The following is an 18,877-nucleotide window of genomic DNA, read 5'->3' on the forward strand; positions in this document are numbered from 1 at the left end:
TGCATTTGGTAAGTCTAAAAGTTCATGTAAAGGTTTTATCACAGTTTTGTAACAGGTTAACCGACTGATACATGCTTACAATGTGACCTGTGGTTTGGATATCATTGTTCTCTTCAGTCACACTCACATTACAGATTACATGTGGATGACTAAGGATGTTACACTGTGAGTGTTATTCTGTGGATGTTATCTCTAGTCAGTGTGTCACTGGAATCTGAATTGTGTATTGTATTGTGTAATACAGTTATGAGGAGAAAAAGGAAGAACTTCAGATCAAATCCTTGGCAATGTCCGTGGCAATGTTTTCCACTCTTCCAACTCCAGGTTAAAATCACTGAAACTGGTCTGTGTTATAATGTAGACAAGCCATTCTCCCCCCTTTTCTCTGCCTGGGGTCCTGATCTATCGTCCAAGCCTCCCAACAATGTGGCATTTCCAGTAGCCATAACACACTTGATGACATCATCCATCAGCCCTCTGACGTGTCATCACTGCTGACCTTAAACTGACCCCTGACACTGAGTGAAGTCCAGGCAAAGGCCAGACACCAGCGATAAACAATGATCATGACTTCAGTTCAGACGCTTCATTAATCATCTGTAAAGCAGTAAAAATCATCAGTGTCACGTTAACTTTAAAACAGAAGCCGTTAGGGCCATATAAAGATCTTATAGAGACAATACAGTAATTAGAGTACTCCAATCAGCCAATCCCTCAAAAGATATTGGAATAAGTCAGACGTTAATGGCAAAATAGGTCAAGAAATGTATTCTGTGAACCTTCCTGAAGTTATACATCGGTAAATCAACACTTAATGACACACACTTGGTTTGGTGAAGAATACTTTTTTCAGAATCAACGCAGCTGCAAAGCTGATCATTGTTGGCCTTGTGTTGAATGAGCTACTTGTGCCTGGACATGAGGTGCACAGTGCTACAGCTGGATGTGACATTCTGGGACCTGACGGTAAACGCAGCAGCAGCTGGCCACACACACACACACACACACACACACAAAAAAGTGTTTTATTTGAATGTCTAGAGCCAGAGAGGAATCGGTGACGTTTCTGGTCGGCTCAGCCTCTTACATTCTGTCGCTGATTTATTGCCAACCATCAAAAAACAATTATTTAAACATCTGTTCATCATTAACTTTTCTTTTCTTTTCTTTTTTTTTTTTTCAAATTCTCTCTCCGATCTTCCCAACCCTTCAGAACTCTGCCCGAGCCGACAGATTCAGTCCACGATCATAATCAGGATCATGTGAAATGCGTGGTTTTTTTTTTTTCCCGTCTGATTTGAATGTTCAGACTCCCCTGCAACAAAACGCAGAGGGTGTCAGAATGTATTAGGAGATACAGAACAGATAGTTGTTAGTCACCAAGAATAAATCTCTCTGTGTGAAACTCAGAACAGATATATATAAAAAAAAGGAGAGACCACAGTGGAGTGAAGGAGTGTTTCCTTTCTTTTCACCATTTGTTTAGACATGTAATTCTTCTCCAATAAGCAAGATAAACATTTCTCACTGTTCTTACCAGACAGCGCAGGTGAAAAATGTTTAGAACATTTAATCAGTCAGTGAATCACTTTTAGACAGATTAACGACATTGTTTACCCTTGTTCTAAGAAATTAATGACAGCGTTAAGAAAATATTTCTCGGAGAAAGGTCACCTCTCAAAAGAATCTGTGTTTCAGCTGTAACACTCTGCACCAAGCAGACACTGCTACTCATATTCAGTTCATTGAATATTTTCTTGACAAGTTTATTAAATTTAGGGACTATGATTAAAATAACTTCACGTGTCTTTAAGTATTCAAACATTTTACGTACACTGATGTACACTGAATCAGATGTGATGACGAAAGCAATCTTTGAGCGCAGATAACTGGGACATTTATTAGAAACACAGTAAAGCAAGCAACAAACAAGTAAACAAATTAATAATAATAATAATAATATTTCTGTAATTGAATTTCTACAGAAATTGTTATTTTTATTTCTGAATTGAAACCTGATGTTAATTATATGAAATAAAAGCAACGTTTTCAAGCGTTCACTTTACGTACATGTTACCTTTGTCTTCTATGGACGCATGTCAAGAAAAAAAAAAAAAAATTAACAAAAGCCTATTCACTGACACTGCTCAAAATAAAAATCACACACATAGCTCAGACTGTGTGACAGTGACGACGTGATCTGACTTGACCTTGTGACAGGTGTGCTTGTCAAACACAGACCTGTCTTCTCCAATTCTGCCACATGAAAGACAACAAGAGGAGAGATTCACAGCGTACACCACTCTGGGCGGATATAAAGCTATGACAAAAAGTCTTTTTTTTTTTCCCATACTGAGATGACGTATCCACATAATATGCACTGTGCTGAGGAATTAGTGTATTTTTAAAAAATACATGATACTTGTCTTTTGTGGCTTCCAACTGCTGTCCATAAAATAGTCTGTGTGAATCCACTCATTGGCAGTGTGTGCCGTATATAATATTTTGTTATTCGAATCATATCAGCTTGTGATTATGTTAAAATATTTAGAATATGTGAAATAACCCAACAGAGTGGGGCTAAAGTCAAATGGGCCGATACATTTTTTTCAAACATTAGTCTCCAGGCCAAACTTCATTAAAAGGGATTGAAAGCTGAAATTCTGGGATGTCATGAGAACCTCTGAGGTAACAATCGGAATCCTAGTCTGTCTCATCGATTTTGGTTACGCTCTATCCCTCACATACTCGACTTTTTGAAGGATGAAAACCACAAAATGGTGGCAACTCAGCTGTGTAAACATCAGCTGTTTTGAGGAAATATTTAACAGGTAACCTGATAAAGGTACATTTGAAACAAATTCTGGCTCTGACCAGGACCATTCAATGTCACACAACGAGAAAAGAAAGTGACAATTTATTGGAAGATCCTGAACATCAATTTACAAACATCAGTATTTCTCAGTTTGCAATGTGTAAACCACTGAAAAACATTTTCAGCTTATTTCTGTACATTTTAAAACAAAAATGTAAATCTGTCAAACATTACCGTGTCATGGGGATCAAATAAACAATGACTGCAGGTCTAAGTTGTACAATGTCGTTAATAATTTATGTACTGTACATTGCTCTGAATATGTGAATGTCGTGTTTAAAATAAATGTAATCCAGCAGAACTGAGCACGTGGAAAAAAAAAACCCATTGCCTTAAAGCACTGTTTGAAAGTGATGACAAACAGGGGCCAGACATGAAGAAGTAACATCATTAAGATTCATTGTGAAAGGTCATGATGCATGAACGTAGCAGATGTTCACACTCTTGAACAATTAGTATGATAAACACTTACACATAAATGGTGCATTAAAAAAAAGAAAAAAAAAACTGTTATCAAACATCAACATCCAACAAGACCCTAAAAGAGATGAAATTTGATCGCTGGAATTCATCAACTGTTCCCAGGTGTCTTCAGTCTACCTAAGGCGCTAGAACATGTAATGACAAAAATGTCAATCAAAACAATTCCAGTGTCTCTTCTGGTGGCGATATATAACACAGAGCATGAGAAGCCAGATGCAAGATTGGTCACCATTAGTTGTTATTAATCATCTTAGAAGAGGATAAGTCTGTTGATTTTAGGGGGGGGGGGCGTTGTTTTGTATTTAAAAGAAATATTTAACATATTTAAAAGAAACACCCCCACCCCACCCCCACCCCCTACCCACCGCCGTGTCTTTCATCTCTCTCAGTAAGCGCACCAGTGACATGAGGATATTGACAGGTGTGACAAGACTTTGATTGTGTCGTCAGCCTCAGGGCTGCTGCTCGTCACCTGTCAGGTGCGAGCAAAGCTCGCGGAGGAGAGATACAGCTGAGTGAGTGGGTGTGTGTGAAGAGAGAGAGAGAGAGAGAGAGAGAGAGAGAGAGAGAGTACAAGAGACAGACATAACCCAAAGGGGGTCAGCCTTATACAACAGACCCTCAGAATTGGGAATAAAATGTAACTAAATATCGTGACTTGCTGGTATACATTAAAAGACTAATCTACATTACTGCACCTCTGCTATGTATTAGTCATGTGTTTTGGCATAGGTTCCTTTAAAGAGTCGTTAAACCAGGGTTTGTATCAGTAACCCATTCTGCTTCACCTCCACAGACAGCTTCACAGGTAAGATCTTCAGAGAATGATACTCGGAATCATTCAGAAAATAGGGAAAAACTCTACAAACGAAGGTGGACTCAAATGTGTGGAGAACTGTCTCGGTTTCAGGATCAGAGAAACATACTCTTCCTTCGTCATAATCGAGCTGAACTCTGATCTTCCGGAGGTCACTGACTAATGTGAGAACCGTCAGGGGCTCGTGGAGAGACAGGGCCTCATATCGATCACCATAGAAGGAAACTTCCCAAAATTGGTTCTCTGACACGGATGGTCTTTCCCTTTGAGAGGACTCAGTTATCACACCTACTGCCCAGGCTCCATTATCCCCAACCTCTACATCCCAGCAATGGGTCCCAGAGCTAAAGCCCTCAGAGCCCAGCACCATCTGAAGTGACTGAAACCTCTCTGGGTTACTGGGAAGCTTCTCCAGTTGTTCTTCCTGGTATGTAACAGAGGTCAGATACTCAGACAGGAAGAGATCAGGATGAGATGTGTTGGGATCAAGAGTAACAGGAGCTTGAGAGAGAGAGAGGGAGGGGGGGGGTGGGTGGAAGGAGGGCCACGGAAGGACAGTGGGAAAAAAACAGGGAGAGACGAGAAAAATCAGTCTCAAGTATAGTCAGCACACCAAGAAAATGGAAGAAAATAGCTGAACATTTTGGCGAGAAAGAAAAAACTCTCCACAGCATGATAGAATTAAACAAATGAAACTGATTTACAGCTCAACATCTGAGACACTTACTGTATAGTACAATATTTTGCATCTTAAGCCATACTTTGAAACTCAAATTTTGGAGATGGTTGGCCACATTGATCAGTGCTCCTGAAATCTTCTCTGGGCCCTCTGGAGTGGTCTGAGGCCTAGGGGGACATCTAGTTAGTGCTGCTATTTGTTTTAAACTGTAACATATATCATACATTCAAACATGATATCATCTTTAGTGGATGGACACACAGTACGTCTTGAGAGGCCAGTGATGTAATTGTTGACTTTAGGGGAAGGTGATTGAGACTGTAAATTAACTCATATTCAATTCAGTTCAAATTCAAGAGATCAGAGATGGAGAGTGAATGACAGATAGCAGTTCACGTACCTATCCAATGTGGCCATTAAATCCTGAAAAAAAAATAGCCAAGAAAGGAGTTAATGTTGTTGTTGTTGTTGTTTTTGTTGTTGTTCTTCTTCTTCTTCTTCTTGATGCTGTTACTGTTGTCGTTGATGTCGTTCACAGTTGTTCTTACCTGAAGAAATGAGATGTCTTCAGTTTCCAGTTTGGTTTCAATCGCCCTGATTGAGTCTGAAAGCAATGTGATTTCTTTGCTCATTTCCTCAATTTTCGCTTCCATTATCTGACTCTTTTCCTCTTCCTCCTTCTTCACCAAGAGTCTTCTCTCCACCTCTTCAGTGCGCAGAAACCTGTACAGTTTCTTAAACCGCTCCTGTATCACCATCTCTGTTCTGTAAGCTTGGTTCTTGGAGAGGACATAAAAATATGTTGTGAATTGTCATTTATCATAAGCAGTTCCAGTACGATACAATATGAATGACGCACTGGTAATATCTGCATACCTTTATGTATTCCGCTGTGTCGATGTAATTTTGTTGGATTTCTTGAAATATTTTGAGTTTCCTCTGTAAGGATGGTAGTCTTTCTCTAAACCCTGCCTGTGATGAGACAATTAATATGAAGTCGGACAGAGAGTCCAGTCGTATTTGTTTCGTGAAAAGACATTTTTAAAAAAATTCTTTCAGGGTGTAAATCACTAGTAGCATGCATGCTAACATGTACTAAAGCTTCGTTTAAAATGCGTTTCATGTCTTACATTTCCATATTTTTAGATTATAACTGCATTGCATCATCGTAACTGATACACTTTGTAGTGTTTATTCCATTCCCATCCATAGCAGCAGTAAGTTATTGTACTGTGTACCTATTTTCTCCTCAGGTAATGGATTGTGACTTCTTATTAACGAATGGCAAAGATATGAGCAGAGGGCATGATTTACGACTGCATAAAATGGTGAAAAAAGAATATACACAGCCCTGTTAAATAAGGGGGTGAGGGGGTGGGTGGGTGGTATGACTCAATCTGACTAAATCATTCTATCGAGTATGTTGGTGTTTCCAGCACACCTCAACAGCAGAAACCCAGCAGAAGCCTTAGGGGGGTTTTTTTACAGTGAGGCAACCGACCACATGGTTTCAGACTACATGGTATTGTGCCAAAATGGTGTCGAGCCACGCCTATTCTCCCTCATAACCCCGCCCCCCTCCGCTCCCCTACCATACACCTCTAATACTCTGAGTGTCATGCATGCACGCACAGTGCTAGATAATCTCTGATTCAATCAAAGATAATTAGGGTGCGCCATAGTTCAAATAATCTCTTTTCAAATGCTTTTTTTTGGGGGGGGGGGGGTAACATTTATTTAGCAGTGCATATCATTTTTTCTCATTTAATCTTTATTCATTTTATTATACGCATCTCTATCTTATATACGTACAGCGTGCTTTACTAATATAGTGTTATTGACTGATTTGGGGAAGAATATTTCATAGTTTGAAAACTTGCCAGCTGTTATGCTAGTTTTCCAATCGTCTTTGTTCTCTTTCATTTAAAAGCTTCAACCAAATGCGTCTCTAACGCTAAAGTCATCGTCAAACTGAGAAGCAAACATTACTTTTCTGAAAATCTGGCAAACATAAGGAAGTAAGAGGTACAATAAAATGAAAAAGCCATGCTTGAATAAAGATCTGAGAGGTCAAAAACATTAAATGACTTAGACAGATTGAGATAAGCACACAGAGTGAAATACACTGAGCCTCTGTTCTTTATTTATCTTCCGCTCCTGCTCCTTATCTTCACCGCTGATATTGCCAAAAAACTATGCATGCATACATGTTTTTTTTTTAAAGCTTTGTAGTAGCGCGGTGGCTGATAAAAAGTTGCATGAAGTCTGAGTACTGATGGTTTGATGATTTTGATGCCATTTAATGTGATACTAGGTGATGCACTGTTGTTAGCTGAGTGATTGAAAGAAAAAAACAAAAAACAAAAACGGACAGTTAAAACAATGCAGAAAATATTTAATCTTATGAGAGACATATTTTCTAGGTTTATTTCTTTCAGCTGTGTTAGTACTTAGTACGCAGAGCTAACGTCTACCGGCCTGTTTGTAGAAAATCTCACGCTCGGTAAAAATGGATTTAAACCATTCCTCAAAGATTTCTAATTTGACCACTGTCAATGAAATCGCAAAATGGTATCTCAGCTCTTGAAAATGAACTTATTAACAATTTATTTAAATGAAATATCAGATCAGGTGTTACGTCAAATGTAAAATGTGCTTCAGATGTACTCAGATGTAATCGAATATGATAAATTTGTCAGTTGCTTCGTACCTTCAGGCAGGACATGGCCTCATCTTTGGAGCAGAAGCTGTGGTTGATGTGAATCCCAGAAATGTGACAAACCAGGCAAAAGGGTTGTTGATCTGTCAGACAGAAGAGCTCCAGTTCCCTATCGTGTCGGCTACACAGGTCTTCGGACCTATTCAGAGTTTTCAAGGGAGTTTTAACGAGATCATCAGAGCGAGAAGATCTTCTCATACAAACAGGGCATCCTGGAGATTCCTCTGTTGTCCAAGACTCAGGCAAACAGGGCTGACAGATTATGTGGCCACAGGGTAGGACTACAGGATCACAGGGGATGTCACAGCACACTGGGCAGGAGAGATCTTCAGAGACGAACGCAGAGGCCATTTTGTTACAGTTCTAAAGAAGAAATAAGCTTTTAGTCGTCTTTATATCTGATTAGGTGCGAGGGTGGAGCTTGTAGACAGTTATTAGACAAGCCAACCTGGGTCAGTGGCTTTTGACTGTCATGCAGAGTGTGTGTGTATATATATATATATATGTATGTGTGTGTGTGTGTGTGTGTGTGTGTGGCCCCTGTATACTCATACGACTCCTAAAAATAAAACAGTGAACAGTAATGCAACCACAGTTGAACTAGATTACGTGTTCATACAGCGTTTATTGGATATGCGAAAGCATCTCCCAATTCAGATATGTATATAGGTCAGTAATTTTTAATGAGTCATTTCTGATTTCTGGAGTATACGCACCTTGACCACTCCGTATTATTGGTTGTTAATGTGGTTTGTGTCCTCTGTTGTTTTTTTGTTTTTGTTTTTTTTTTCTAAATGATGTTATAATGCTCTCACATCATGCATATATATCTTTATTTCTCATTTCGCAGGCATCCAAAGCATGTTATATATTTTGTTTTTGAGTATCTGATATATGAACATTGAAGATTTTACTCTAATGCAGTGTGCAGCTAAGCATTTGTGTGTTGTGCAAAAGCCACTTATCACATAAGTATCCTTTCAGCAAAACTTTATAATCATATACACTTTAGGCATTAGACATAGAGAGTTTGTTAGGTATATGGTGAAATTCAATAAGGTCATTGATTGTCATACCCCAAATAGGACAAAATAGCATTAACTCTTCATTCTGACCCTGGTTCTTTTGGCTACAACAGTTAACCAGCCCAGTGGTTGACGGACTGTCTCTCACCTGTTATTTTGTGTGTCATGTCAGCCTCTGTCTGCCTCTTTCACCAGAAAACTGTTTCTGACTACAAATAACCATTGTCTGGACCATGTCTGATAAATCTACAGCCATGTTGTCTGTGAAAACCCAAGCTCTTACTCCAACCAATGCTTTGCCTACACTCCCTCTGAATTACACACATACACAAAAAATGTCTAGGTACCTGCCTGCATGCTTTAAATAAGCTAGTATAAACACGATGCCCTGACTGCGAAAGCAAAAAAGAGAGCGAGAGAGAGAGAGAGAGAGAGCGAGAGAGCAAGAGAGAGAGAGAGAGAGAGAGAGAGAGAGGAAATCAAGGTCTGCAGATGATAATAACTTAAAAGCCTTACATGCTTACTGACTCCATCTTGTTTTGGATTTTGCGCACACTGAATTATTTAGAACTGCGACATATTTGGTTTTAGGAAGAACGCACTAAATACATGCTCTCTTGTTTAATCTCTTTGAGCGTAAATGATCTGCATAATTAATGACGGCTAATATTTTTTTCTGATGCTGTTGCTATTTTAACTTAAACCACAAGAATTGTCTGAGATGACCGTTGGACTTGGTAAAGGCACTATTCAAAGGACAATTTAAATACATTTACATTGAGGCCAAGAGCACTTCCACTGGACGACAATTGCTGCCACAAAACAGTAGTCACTGAGGACTTTCAGCAGTACCAACATACATGCTACTGTGCTTCTTTTACCTTGAACAGTTCCACATTTTCATATAATGGTTCACTGCTCCTGCTCTCATCTAAAGACTCATTCATGGAGGCGCATACTTTTGCTGGTAACCTGTGTTTCTTCAGTCTCATTGACAATTTCATTGGTACGATCTTCAGTGGATGGAGGCACGAGTCACTCTGAAAATAGGGGAAAACTCTGTGGGTGAAGGTGTCCTTAAACGTGTACAGGGCTGTCTTAGTTACAGGGTCAGAGAAATGCAGTATTCCGTTGTCGTAGTCCAGCTCCACCCTGATCCTCCGGGGTTCCGTGGTCAACGTAAGAGCCGTCAGGGGCTCGTGGAGTGACTGGGCTTCGTACATGTCAGTATAAAAGGCAACTTCCCAAAATTGGTTCTCTGACAAAAATGCTCTTTCCCTCTGAGCAGACTCAGTTATCACACCCACTGCCCAGGCTCTATTATCCCCAACCTCAACATCCCAGCAATGTGTCCCAGAGATAAAGCCCTCAGAGCCCAGCACCATGGATCTGGACTGAAACCTCTCAGGGTTATTGGGAAGCTTCTCCAGTTGTTCTTCCTGGTATGTAATAGTGGTGAGATCCCCAGACAGTAAGAGACTAGGATGGGATGTGTTAGGATCAAGAGTAACAGGAGCTTGAGACAGAGCACAAGAGAGAGGGAGAGACAGAGACAGAGGGGAGGTTAAGAAGTTAGTAACAGTCATATTCAGCATAATAAACTTTTTGCCTGAAATATTAGGGGAAATTTGTGTGAGCTGGTCAGAAACACATTCTCCACAGCACAACAGAATTTAATAACTAAGAACACGGCACGGTGGTGCAGTGGATAGCGCTGTCGCCTCACAGCAAAAAGGTTTCGGGTTCGGTTCCCAGCTGGGTGGCCAGGGTCCTTTCTGTGTGGAGTTTGCATGTTCCCTGCGTGGGCTCCCTCCGGGAGCTCCGGTTTCCTCCCACAGACATGCAGGTTAGGTGAATTGGAGACACTAAATTGCCCTTAGGTATAAATGTGTGTGTGAGTGTGTGTGTCTGCCCTGCGATGGACTGGCGACCTATGAGAGCTGGGATAGGCTCCAGCACCCCCTGCGACCCTAATCAGGAAAAGCGGCTTAGATAATGAGTGAGTGAGAATGCCTGACATCTCAGCGTCTGAGACACTTACTGTATTGCACAATATCTTGCATGTTTACTAATACTTCGAAGCTCAGATTTTGCAGATGTTTAGCAACATCGATCAGTGCTCCTGAAACCCTCTTTGGCTCCATTGGGGTACTCCGCAGTCTACGGGAACATCTAGTTAGTGTTTTAATCTATGACAAGTATCCTTCAAACATTACGTCATGATCAGTAAAAGGACACACAATATGTCTTGAAAGGCCATTGACGTAACTGTCGACATTAGGGGAAGCTGATTAAGACTGTAAGCTCACTCATATTCAACAGTATTAAAATCTAGCAGATCGGAAACAGAAGAGTACACAACATTTGGCAACTTGCATACCTTGTCAATGTAGCTTTCAAGTCCTAAAAAACAGGCAAAGAGAGATGTTAATCTTTGTTAATGATACTGTTGCTGTCTTTTCTGTTGCTGTTGTTGTTGTTTTTGTTTTTGTTGCTTTCTGTCCTTACCTGAAGAGATGAGATATCTTCAGCTCCCAGTTTGGCTTCAATAGTTCTGACTATGTCTGAAAGTGCTGCAATTTCTTTGCTATTTTCCTCAATACTCTCTTTAATGATCTGAATCTTTTGCTCTTCTTCCTTCTTCACGAAGCGCTTTCTTTCTACCTCCTCACTGCGCAGAGAAGCGTGGAGCTTTTGAAACTCCTCCTGGATCCTCTTTTCTGTTCTGCAGGCTTGTTTCTTGAAGAAAATATAAAATAAGTTGTTAGTTGATCATAGTCATGAGTGGCACAATACGGACCATGCAATGGTAATATTTAAATACCTTTATGTATTCTGATGTATGAGTGTAATGTTGTTTGGCATCTTCAAATACTCGGAGCTTCCCTCGCCAGAATTCTAGTTCATCTCTTAGTTCTTCCTTTAAGGACAGAAAAAAAACATTAAGTCACCTGGAGAATTCAAGCTCTCTTCTTTTGAATAAAAATGACCGAAGAATTGTTTCAATTTATACTTATATAGACAGTTGGCTAAATGGTTCTCTATGTATGCACATGTAAAGAATATTCCGGCAGACTTATTTTTTTAACTGTGTATCACTGAGAAATCAAAGTAGTTGCACGGAAACACAAAATGGTAATTAAAAGTCCTAATAAGGTGGTCTGTTACTGATTGTTTTTGTTGATAACTTTTTTTGTGATAAACCAGATAAATCACACCAAGTGTCACATCATTCTTGTGACAGTCATTAATGACACATCACTTTTAGCGGTGATCAGAAAGAAAAGTCACTTGGGCTTTTTCCCCTGAAGACAGTTCATTCTGGAGATTCAATTGCACCCATACACGCTGGAAAGAGAAAAATGGAAAGGTAGCTTTACCTATTTTCAGCTGTGCTGTGGTCACTTTCTAAAGGTTTCGTACCTTCGTGCGTGAGGTGGCCTCGTCTCTGGAACAGACGCTGTGGTTTATGTGTTTCCTGGTTGTCTTACAGACCAAGCAGATGAGCTGTTCATCAGTTAGACGGAAGAACTTCAGTTCCTTATTGTGTTGGATACAGATCTTGTCTGATTCTGCTGAAGCTTGATGGTGTCTTTCTGGCAAAATGGACCCATACAGGTTCTGGTAGATACTGTCACTGAGAGCATCAGAGTTCCGACAGACAGGGCATCCTGGAGATTCCTCTGTTGTCTGAGACTCAGGCAAACAGGGCTGACAGATTATGTGGCCACAGGGTAGGACTACAGGATCACAGAGGATGTCACAGCACACTGGGCAGGAGAGATCTTCAGAGACGAACGCAGAGGCCATTTTGTTACAATTCTAAAGAAGAAATAAGCTTTCAGTCGTCTTTATATCTGGTTAGGTGCGAGGGTGGAGCTTGTAGACAGTTATTAGACAAGCCAGCCTGTATCACTCACGTTAGATTGTGATACACAGTACGTGTACATGTGTGTGCATGCGCTATGCGCTTGCGTGTGTGTGTGTGTGTGTGTGTGTGTGTGTGTGTGTGCATACGTGCATGTGTGTATGTATGTATACACACCCCTGTACAGTAATATGACCATTAAAAAAAAGTGAACTGCAATGCCACCACAGTTAAACTAGATGTTCAGACAAAGTTTATTGGGTATGGGAAAGCAGTTGCCAGTGAGGATGTGTATGTAGGTCAGTTTTTTTTGTTTTTTTTATGAGGCTGGGTATGTTCACCTTAACCATTCAGCATTCTTAGCTGGTGCTTTGGTTTGTGGCCTCTCACATTCTGTGAATTCACGCTTCAAATGTTTTTTGCACATTTCAGATGGGGGGCACTATTCAAATGGCAATTTATGTATGTGTATTAAAACAAACATGTATTGAAACTAAGAGAACATGAAGTGCAAAGCAAATGTTGTACTGAATAAGAAGTCACTGAGGACTTTCAGCAGTACCGACATACATGCTACTGTGCTTCTTTTACCTTGAACAGTTCCACATTTTCATATAATGGTTCACTGCTCCTGCTCTCATCTAAAGACTCATTCATGGAGGCGCATACTTCTGCTGGTAACCTGTGTTTCTTCAGTCTCATTGACAATTTCATTGGTACGATCTTCAGTGGATGGAAGCACGAGTCACTCTGAAAATAGGGGAAAACTCTGTGGGTGAAGGTGTCCTTAAACGTGTGCAGAGCTGTCTTAGTTACAGGGTCAAAGAAATGCAGTATTCCGTTGTCATAGTCCAGTTCCACCCTGATCCTCCGGGGTTCCGTGGTCAACGTAAGAGCCGTCAGGGGCTCGTGGAGTGACTGGGCTTCGTACATGTCAGTATAAAAGGCAACTTCCCAAAATTGATTCTCTGACAAAGATGCTCTTTCCCTCTGAGCAGACTCAGTTATCACACCCACTGCCCAGGCTCTATTACCCCCAACCTCAACATCCCAGCAATGGGTCCCAGAGATAAAGCCCTCAGAGCCCAGCACCATGGATCTGGACTGAAACCTCTCAGGGTTATTGGGAAGCTTCTCCAGTTGTTCTTCCTGGTATGTAATAGTGGTGAGATCCCCAGACAGTAAGAGACTAGGATGGGATGTGTTAGGATCAAGAGTAACAGGAGCTTGAGACAGAGCACAAGAGAGAGAGAGAGAGACAGAGACAGAGAGAAAGGGGAAATTAGTATCAATCACAGTCAGCATGTCACAAATATGAGATAAAATTCTAAAACATTTTGCCCTGACAAATGAATAACAATTAGGTAAAATCTCTGTGTACTGACCAGTGTTAAAAAATTAAATAAGTAAGAATTATTTACAGCTCAACGTCTGAGACACTTACTGTATTGTACAATATCTTGCATGTTTACTAATACTTCGAAGCTCAGATTTTGCAGATGTTTAGCAACATCAATCAGTGCTCCTGAAACCGTCTGTGGCTCCTGTAGAGTGCTTCGAAGTCTAGGGGAACATCTAGTTATTACTGCCGTGTGTTTTAATCTTTAACAAGTATCCTTCAAACATTACATCATGATCAGTGAATAGACACACAATACACCTTGAAAGGTCATCGGTGTAACCACTGACTTTAGGGGAAGTTGATTAAGACTGTAAGCTCACTCATTTTCAGTAGCATTAAAATTCAGAGGATCAGTTACAGAGGAGTAAACAACAGATGGCAAATTACATACCTTGTCAATGTGGCTTTGACATCCTAAAAAACAGTAGATGTTGTTGTTATTGTTGTCACTGTTTCTGTTGCTTTTGTTGTTGTTGTTGTTAAGAGTTGTTCTTACCTGAAGAGATGAGATGTCTTCAATAACCAGTTTGGTTTCAACGGCTCTGATTGTGTTTGAAAGTGATGCGATTTCTTTGTCTATTTCTTCATTTTTTTCTTGCATTATCTGACTCTTCTGTTTCTCTTCCTTCTTCAGTAGACTCAATCTCTCTAACTCTTCATTGTGCAAAAACTTGCGAAACTTCTTAAATCGCTTCTTTATCCCTCTCCTTGTTCTCTTGGCTTGTTTCTTGAAGAAATTATATAAAAAAAAAAACAAAAAAACAACTGTCATCTGATTATAGTTATTAGTGATACAATATGGACATGTGAAGACAATACCTCCTTACCTTTATGTATTCTGAAGTGTCAATGTAATCTTCAAATACTCTGAGCTTCCCTTGCCAGAATTCTAGCTCATCTCTTAGTTCTTCCTTTAATCACATAATAAACATTAATCCCAATTTAACCTTCTCGTTAAAACAAAGATTTAAGAAATTACTTCAAGATCTAACACCCGAACCCACAGCATATATGAAAAGTGTTTAAAAATGCATTTAGCTTCATGTTGGTATGTATCTGGGGGATTTGTGTCTTTGTGACTGTAATACTACGTATCCTGTTTAACAATAGCTATGATTTTTATAATATAAAAATAGTATTTTATATAGAAATAGTGCTCTCTGTGTGTGTGTGTGTGTGTGTGTGTGTATTACATATATCTTTTAGCAAACCATATAGGTATATATATATATATATATATATATATATATATATATATATATATATATATATATATATATATATATATATATATATTTTATTTATTTTTTTTTTTAAATCACATCAAGTGTCAAATCCTGCTCATGACAAATCAATTTTTCGCTGTCATCAGAAGGAAATGTCACTTGGCTTTTTCAGCTATATTCAAATATGAGTGATAAAAAGATAAGTCAAAAAATGAAAATGTGAAAATGTAGCTTTACATGTTTTCAGTTTTCAGCTGTGTTGTGGTCACTTTCTAAAGGTTTCGTACCTTCGTGCGTGAGGTGGCCTCGTCTCTGGAACAGACGCTGTGGTTTATGTGTTTCCTGGTTGTCTTACAGACCAAGCAGATGAGCTGTTCATCAGTTAGACAGTAGAACTTCAGTTTCTTATTGTGTTGGATACAGATCTTGTCTGATTCTGCTGAAGCTTGATGGTGTCTTTCTGGCCAAATGGACCTACACAGGTTCTTGAAGACACCATAACCGGGAGCATCAGGGCTCCGACCAACAGGGCATCCTGGAGGTTCCTCTGTTGTCCGAGACTCAGGCAAACAGGGTAGGACTACAGGATCACAGGGGATGTCAAAGGAGAGATCTTCAGAGACTAATGCAGAGGCCATTTTGTTATGACTCCAACAGAGAAATAAGGTTTCAGTCATCTTTATATCTGATTAGGTGCGAGGGTGGAGCTTCCAGAGAGTTACATCTTAAAGAAACCTAGGGTGGTGGCTTTCTATTGGTGTTTGTGTGTGTGTCTGTGTGCATGTGTGCGTGTGTGTATGTGTGCATGTGTGAGTGTGTGTGTATGTGTGCATGTGTGAGTGTGTGTGTGTGTGTGTGTGTGTGTCTGTGTGTGTGTGCGTGTGTGTATGTATGGTTAGGTGGGTGGGTATACAGTCATTGACATTTACCAATAAAAACATGAACAAAAAACACTGTCACATTTAATATTATAAAGGGATTCTTGGAAAGTTTACAGGTTTAAGAACCTGCTACTGATGTTGGTTTATAGGTCTATAGATCAAATATTTTCTGGTGCAAAACATTAAGTTGAAGGTAAAGTTTTAATCTCTGACTTGCATGCAACTTAAACCTGCACTGTTCTTTGGTATGGTTGTGGTCTCCAGCCTCAAAAGAAAAAAAAAAAACTTGTTGCTTACTGAATGCAAAACAGGAAGTTTTTTTTTTTTAAGTACCTGCTGTATATGCCATGAATAAACATAACTTTTAAGAAAGATGTGTGTTAATTTGTTAAATAATTCAGTAGCATAGATTTAAGGGTGCACAGTCTGTGCAGTTAACAGGACTCAGTAACAATTTGCTGTGTAAGAATGTCTACCTGAATATTAATCCTAATTGTTTTGCAATAGATGTACAGTATTCAATATGTGTGTCCCCAGTAAAAAGTAGTGCTAAATATAACATGATATTGAAAAAAGCCAAATCATTTTCAAAATGCAGATGAACTTTTTTTTTCGTTTACTATTCCTCACAATTTGAATAAACCTGTCATTTCTGTTCATATCTATCAAAAAGCAATCTGTCACAGCAAATGCTGCTTTTTTTTTTTTTTTACAACCAATACAACCTTTTGACATTTTGAGAAAGAGAGCACTATGTTCATCTTGCTAGGTTTAACGAAAGGTGAGAATATGATTTCTCTATGTGTATGATCAGGTTTGTTTGAGAAGAGGTGTGTGAGGAAAACACGGATGTTGGGGGAGAAAAAAGATGTTTCCCAGTGTGCAAGAGCGCACAAGGGCTTTGACAGACACATCTCACGCTGTCTGACAGGCCTGTCAATAGCCCCAGGATGGCTGGTCTGATTGACAGCTAGCAGGTGGTGGCTGAATGGAGTTGTCAGACCAGCTGTCAATCAACTGCATTGCCTTGGAAACGGTGGAGACTGCACAGCTGCCCAAGGTGATCCATTGTTTCAGCAGTCAAACATGTGAATACCACAGCCCTGCCGTGTAGGACAATGATGACTGAGAGCACAAAAAAACGTAGCAACACCACTTAGAACCCTAGAACCTCTCTTATTCGAAAGCCTAAATATTCTACCGAGGCCCCGATGCTCAAAGTAAAATGAATGTACGGAAATTAAAAGAAAATAAGCATTTTGGAAAGGCAAGGCCTACTGGAAAGAGAATAAAAATGTTGTCCTCGATCTTTCGGACAACGGAGGTCACCCATACACAGTATAGCATGCTAATGGGGTAAACCATGCTACTTTAGCATCAACAGGAAATGCTAACAAAGGGCAGTATCCACAGAATGAGTGTTGATATTCTCCATCTGCCTCTATTAGATGTGTTAACCACTCTACTAATGAGTGTGTAATTGCCTTTTAATAGTCACTGCTTTGAGATGAGTATCAGATGTTTCAATTATGAGTGAAATGGATTCTCAGCGTCTCAATCAGCCACCTGAGGTGAAACTCTATGTATTTAACACATGCAGTCAGCACTAGTCATCCATAGAGAGAGAGAGAGAGAAAAAGAAAGAGAGAGAGAGAGAGAGAGAATAAACCTTTAAACACAGCATGTCAGAGCTTGGTGAAAGCCTAGCAGGGCAGTCAGGGCTCACGGGCATGGAGTAGTTCGTTAGAGTGATCATCATCCTTTTGACAGTCTCAGACACAAGCTGCTTAGATCACGAAGGGGTAAAAATGAAGTCTGGCCTTTTAATTTAAGTACTTTTGACATGGGATTCCACACTGTTTGAACGTCCATAATCATTAATGTTTCATTACTGTATTAGATTGGAAAGTCGGGGAGTAGTTTTTAGTAATCATCTCCGTCGTGGGTAAAAGGGTTTCCTGGAGTGAGGGCGTCTTGCGTGTTTCTGTACCGGCTGTAGCTTTTAGGACGAAATGACACGCACAGCTTCAAATCTTCTGAGAAACGGTGTGTTTTTATGCATTAATAATCAGTGTGCAGTTTGTCCATATCCAGTTGTTTTGATGAATGTAGTCATAAACACTCGAAAAAGCCTGTGAATTAGACACACTAAGTGCAGAGCACTTCGCTTCAAAATGGCCTTGATTTAAGATAGATTAGGGTTTTAGGCAAGAAGCCTAAAAGTTCTCGAGTCAAAGCTCGGTATTCAATTCGGTTGAAGAGAGATTAATTGCATATGTTGAACGCAGGCAGAGTGCTGACTCAGGACCTGTCGAAGTCTAAATGTCAATGAGCTGATGTGCTGATGGATAACACTGCAATCAGACACAAGCTACCGATAGAGGAGTGAAGGGATGGACTGATGGAAAGAACTGTTCCCTCACTAATGTTCACTGTTCTTCCACCCTGTCTGACTGAGTAACGGTGCTAAGGTTGTTACTGTTGACTCGGATTGTTTTGTCACCCTACAGGCCTGTCTGTGTGTGTGTGTCTGTGTGTGTGTGTGTGTGTGTGTGTGTGTGTGTGATGGTGTACCACTGCTTTTCTTTATCTGTGTAAACTTAAACGTGATGCTTTAAAACATATAAAAGGGCTAGCTAACTGTGGACAGGGAGCTACCCACTGACTGACACAGATTCTGATTTGGCCTGTTTTTGTTCTCTTGTAGTGACTGTATTATGCTGTGAACTGGATTGTATTGTATTTGTTAATGTTTTTTTGTATTTATTCTTGTTTCTGTGACAAAACAAGTAAAATATCCTTTAAACAAATCACGTTTCTTTAATATTTTCTCTCTACTTTGTTTGCAACGTACAGGGAACAAGCATGCTCCTTATGGCAGCGGCTATAAAGTGAACTGATT

The 18,877-nt window shown here is 39.8% G+C and overlaps 1 protein-coding gene across 1 annotated transcript; it reads right to left on the reverse strand.

Moving 5' to 3' along the window:
• Positions 1-13,039: 13,039 nt before the first annotated feature.
• On the reverse strand, positions 13,040-15,732 carry LOC115826684 (E3 ubiquitin-protein ligase TRIM39-like). Its single transcript, XM_030790570.1, has 4 exons — positions 15,382-15,732; positions 14,478-14,595; positions 13,911-13,991; positions 13,040-13,692 (listed from the first exon to the last, which is right to left on the reverse strand). The coding sequence occupies exons 1-4, from the start codon at positions 15,730-15,732 to the stop codon at positions 13,040-13,042; spliced, it is 1,203 nt and encodes a 400-aa protein (XP_030646430.1).
• Positions 15,733-18,877: the final 3,145 nt, after the last annotated feature.

Source organism: Chanos chanos, chromosome 13 (assembly GCF_902362185.1).
Source record: "Chanos chanos chromosome 13, fChaCha1.1, whole genome shotgun sequence".
Lineage (NCBI taxonomy): Eukaryota > Metazoa > Chordata > Actinopteri > Gonorynchiformes > Chanidae > Chanos > Chanos chanos.

What these genes read in the sequence shown, in the direction of transcription:
- LOC115826684 (XM_030790570.1), bottom strand. Translation starts at nt 15,732, where the DNA reads ATGGCCTCTGCATTAGTCTCTGAAGATCTCTCCTTTGACATCCCCTGT. An exon ending in GAAGGAAGAGAAACAGAAGA is followed by an intron (nt 13,992 to 14,477) that starts GTCAGATAATGC and finishes AGACGGTTTCAG; the next exon opens with GAGCACTGATTGATGTTGCT. An exon ending in GCAAGATATTGTACAATACA is followed by an intron (nt 13,693 to 13,910) that starts GTAAGTGTCTCA and finishes CTCTGTCTCAAG; the next exon opens with CTCCTGTTACTCTTGATCCT.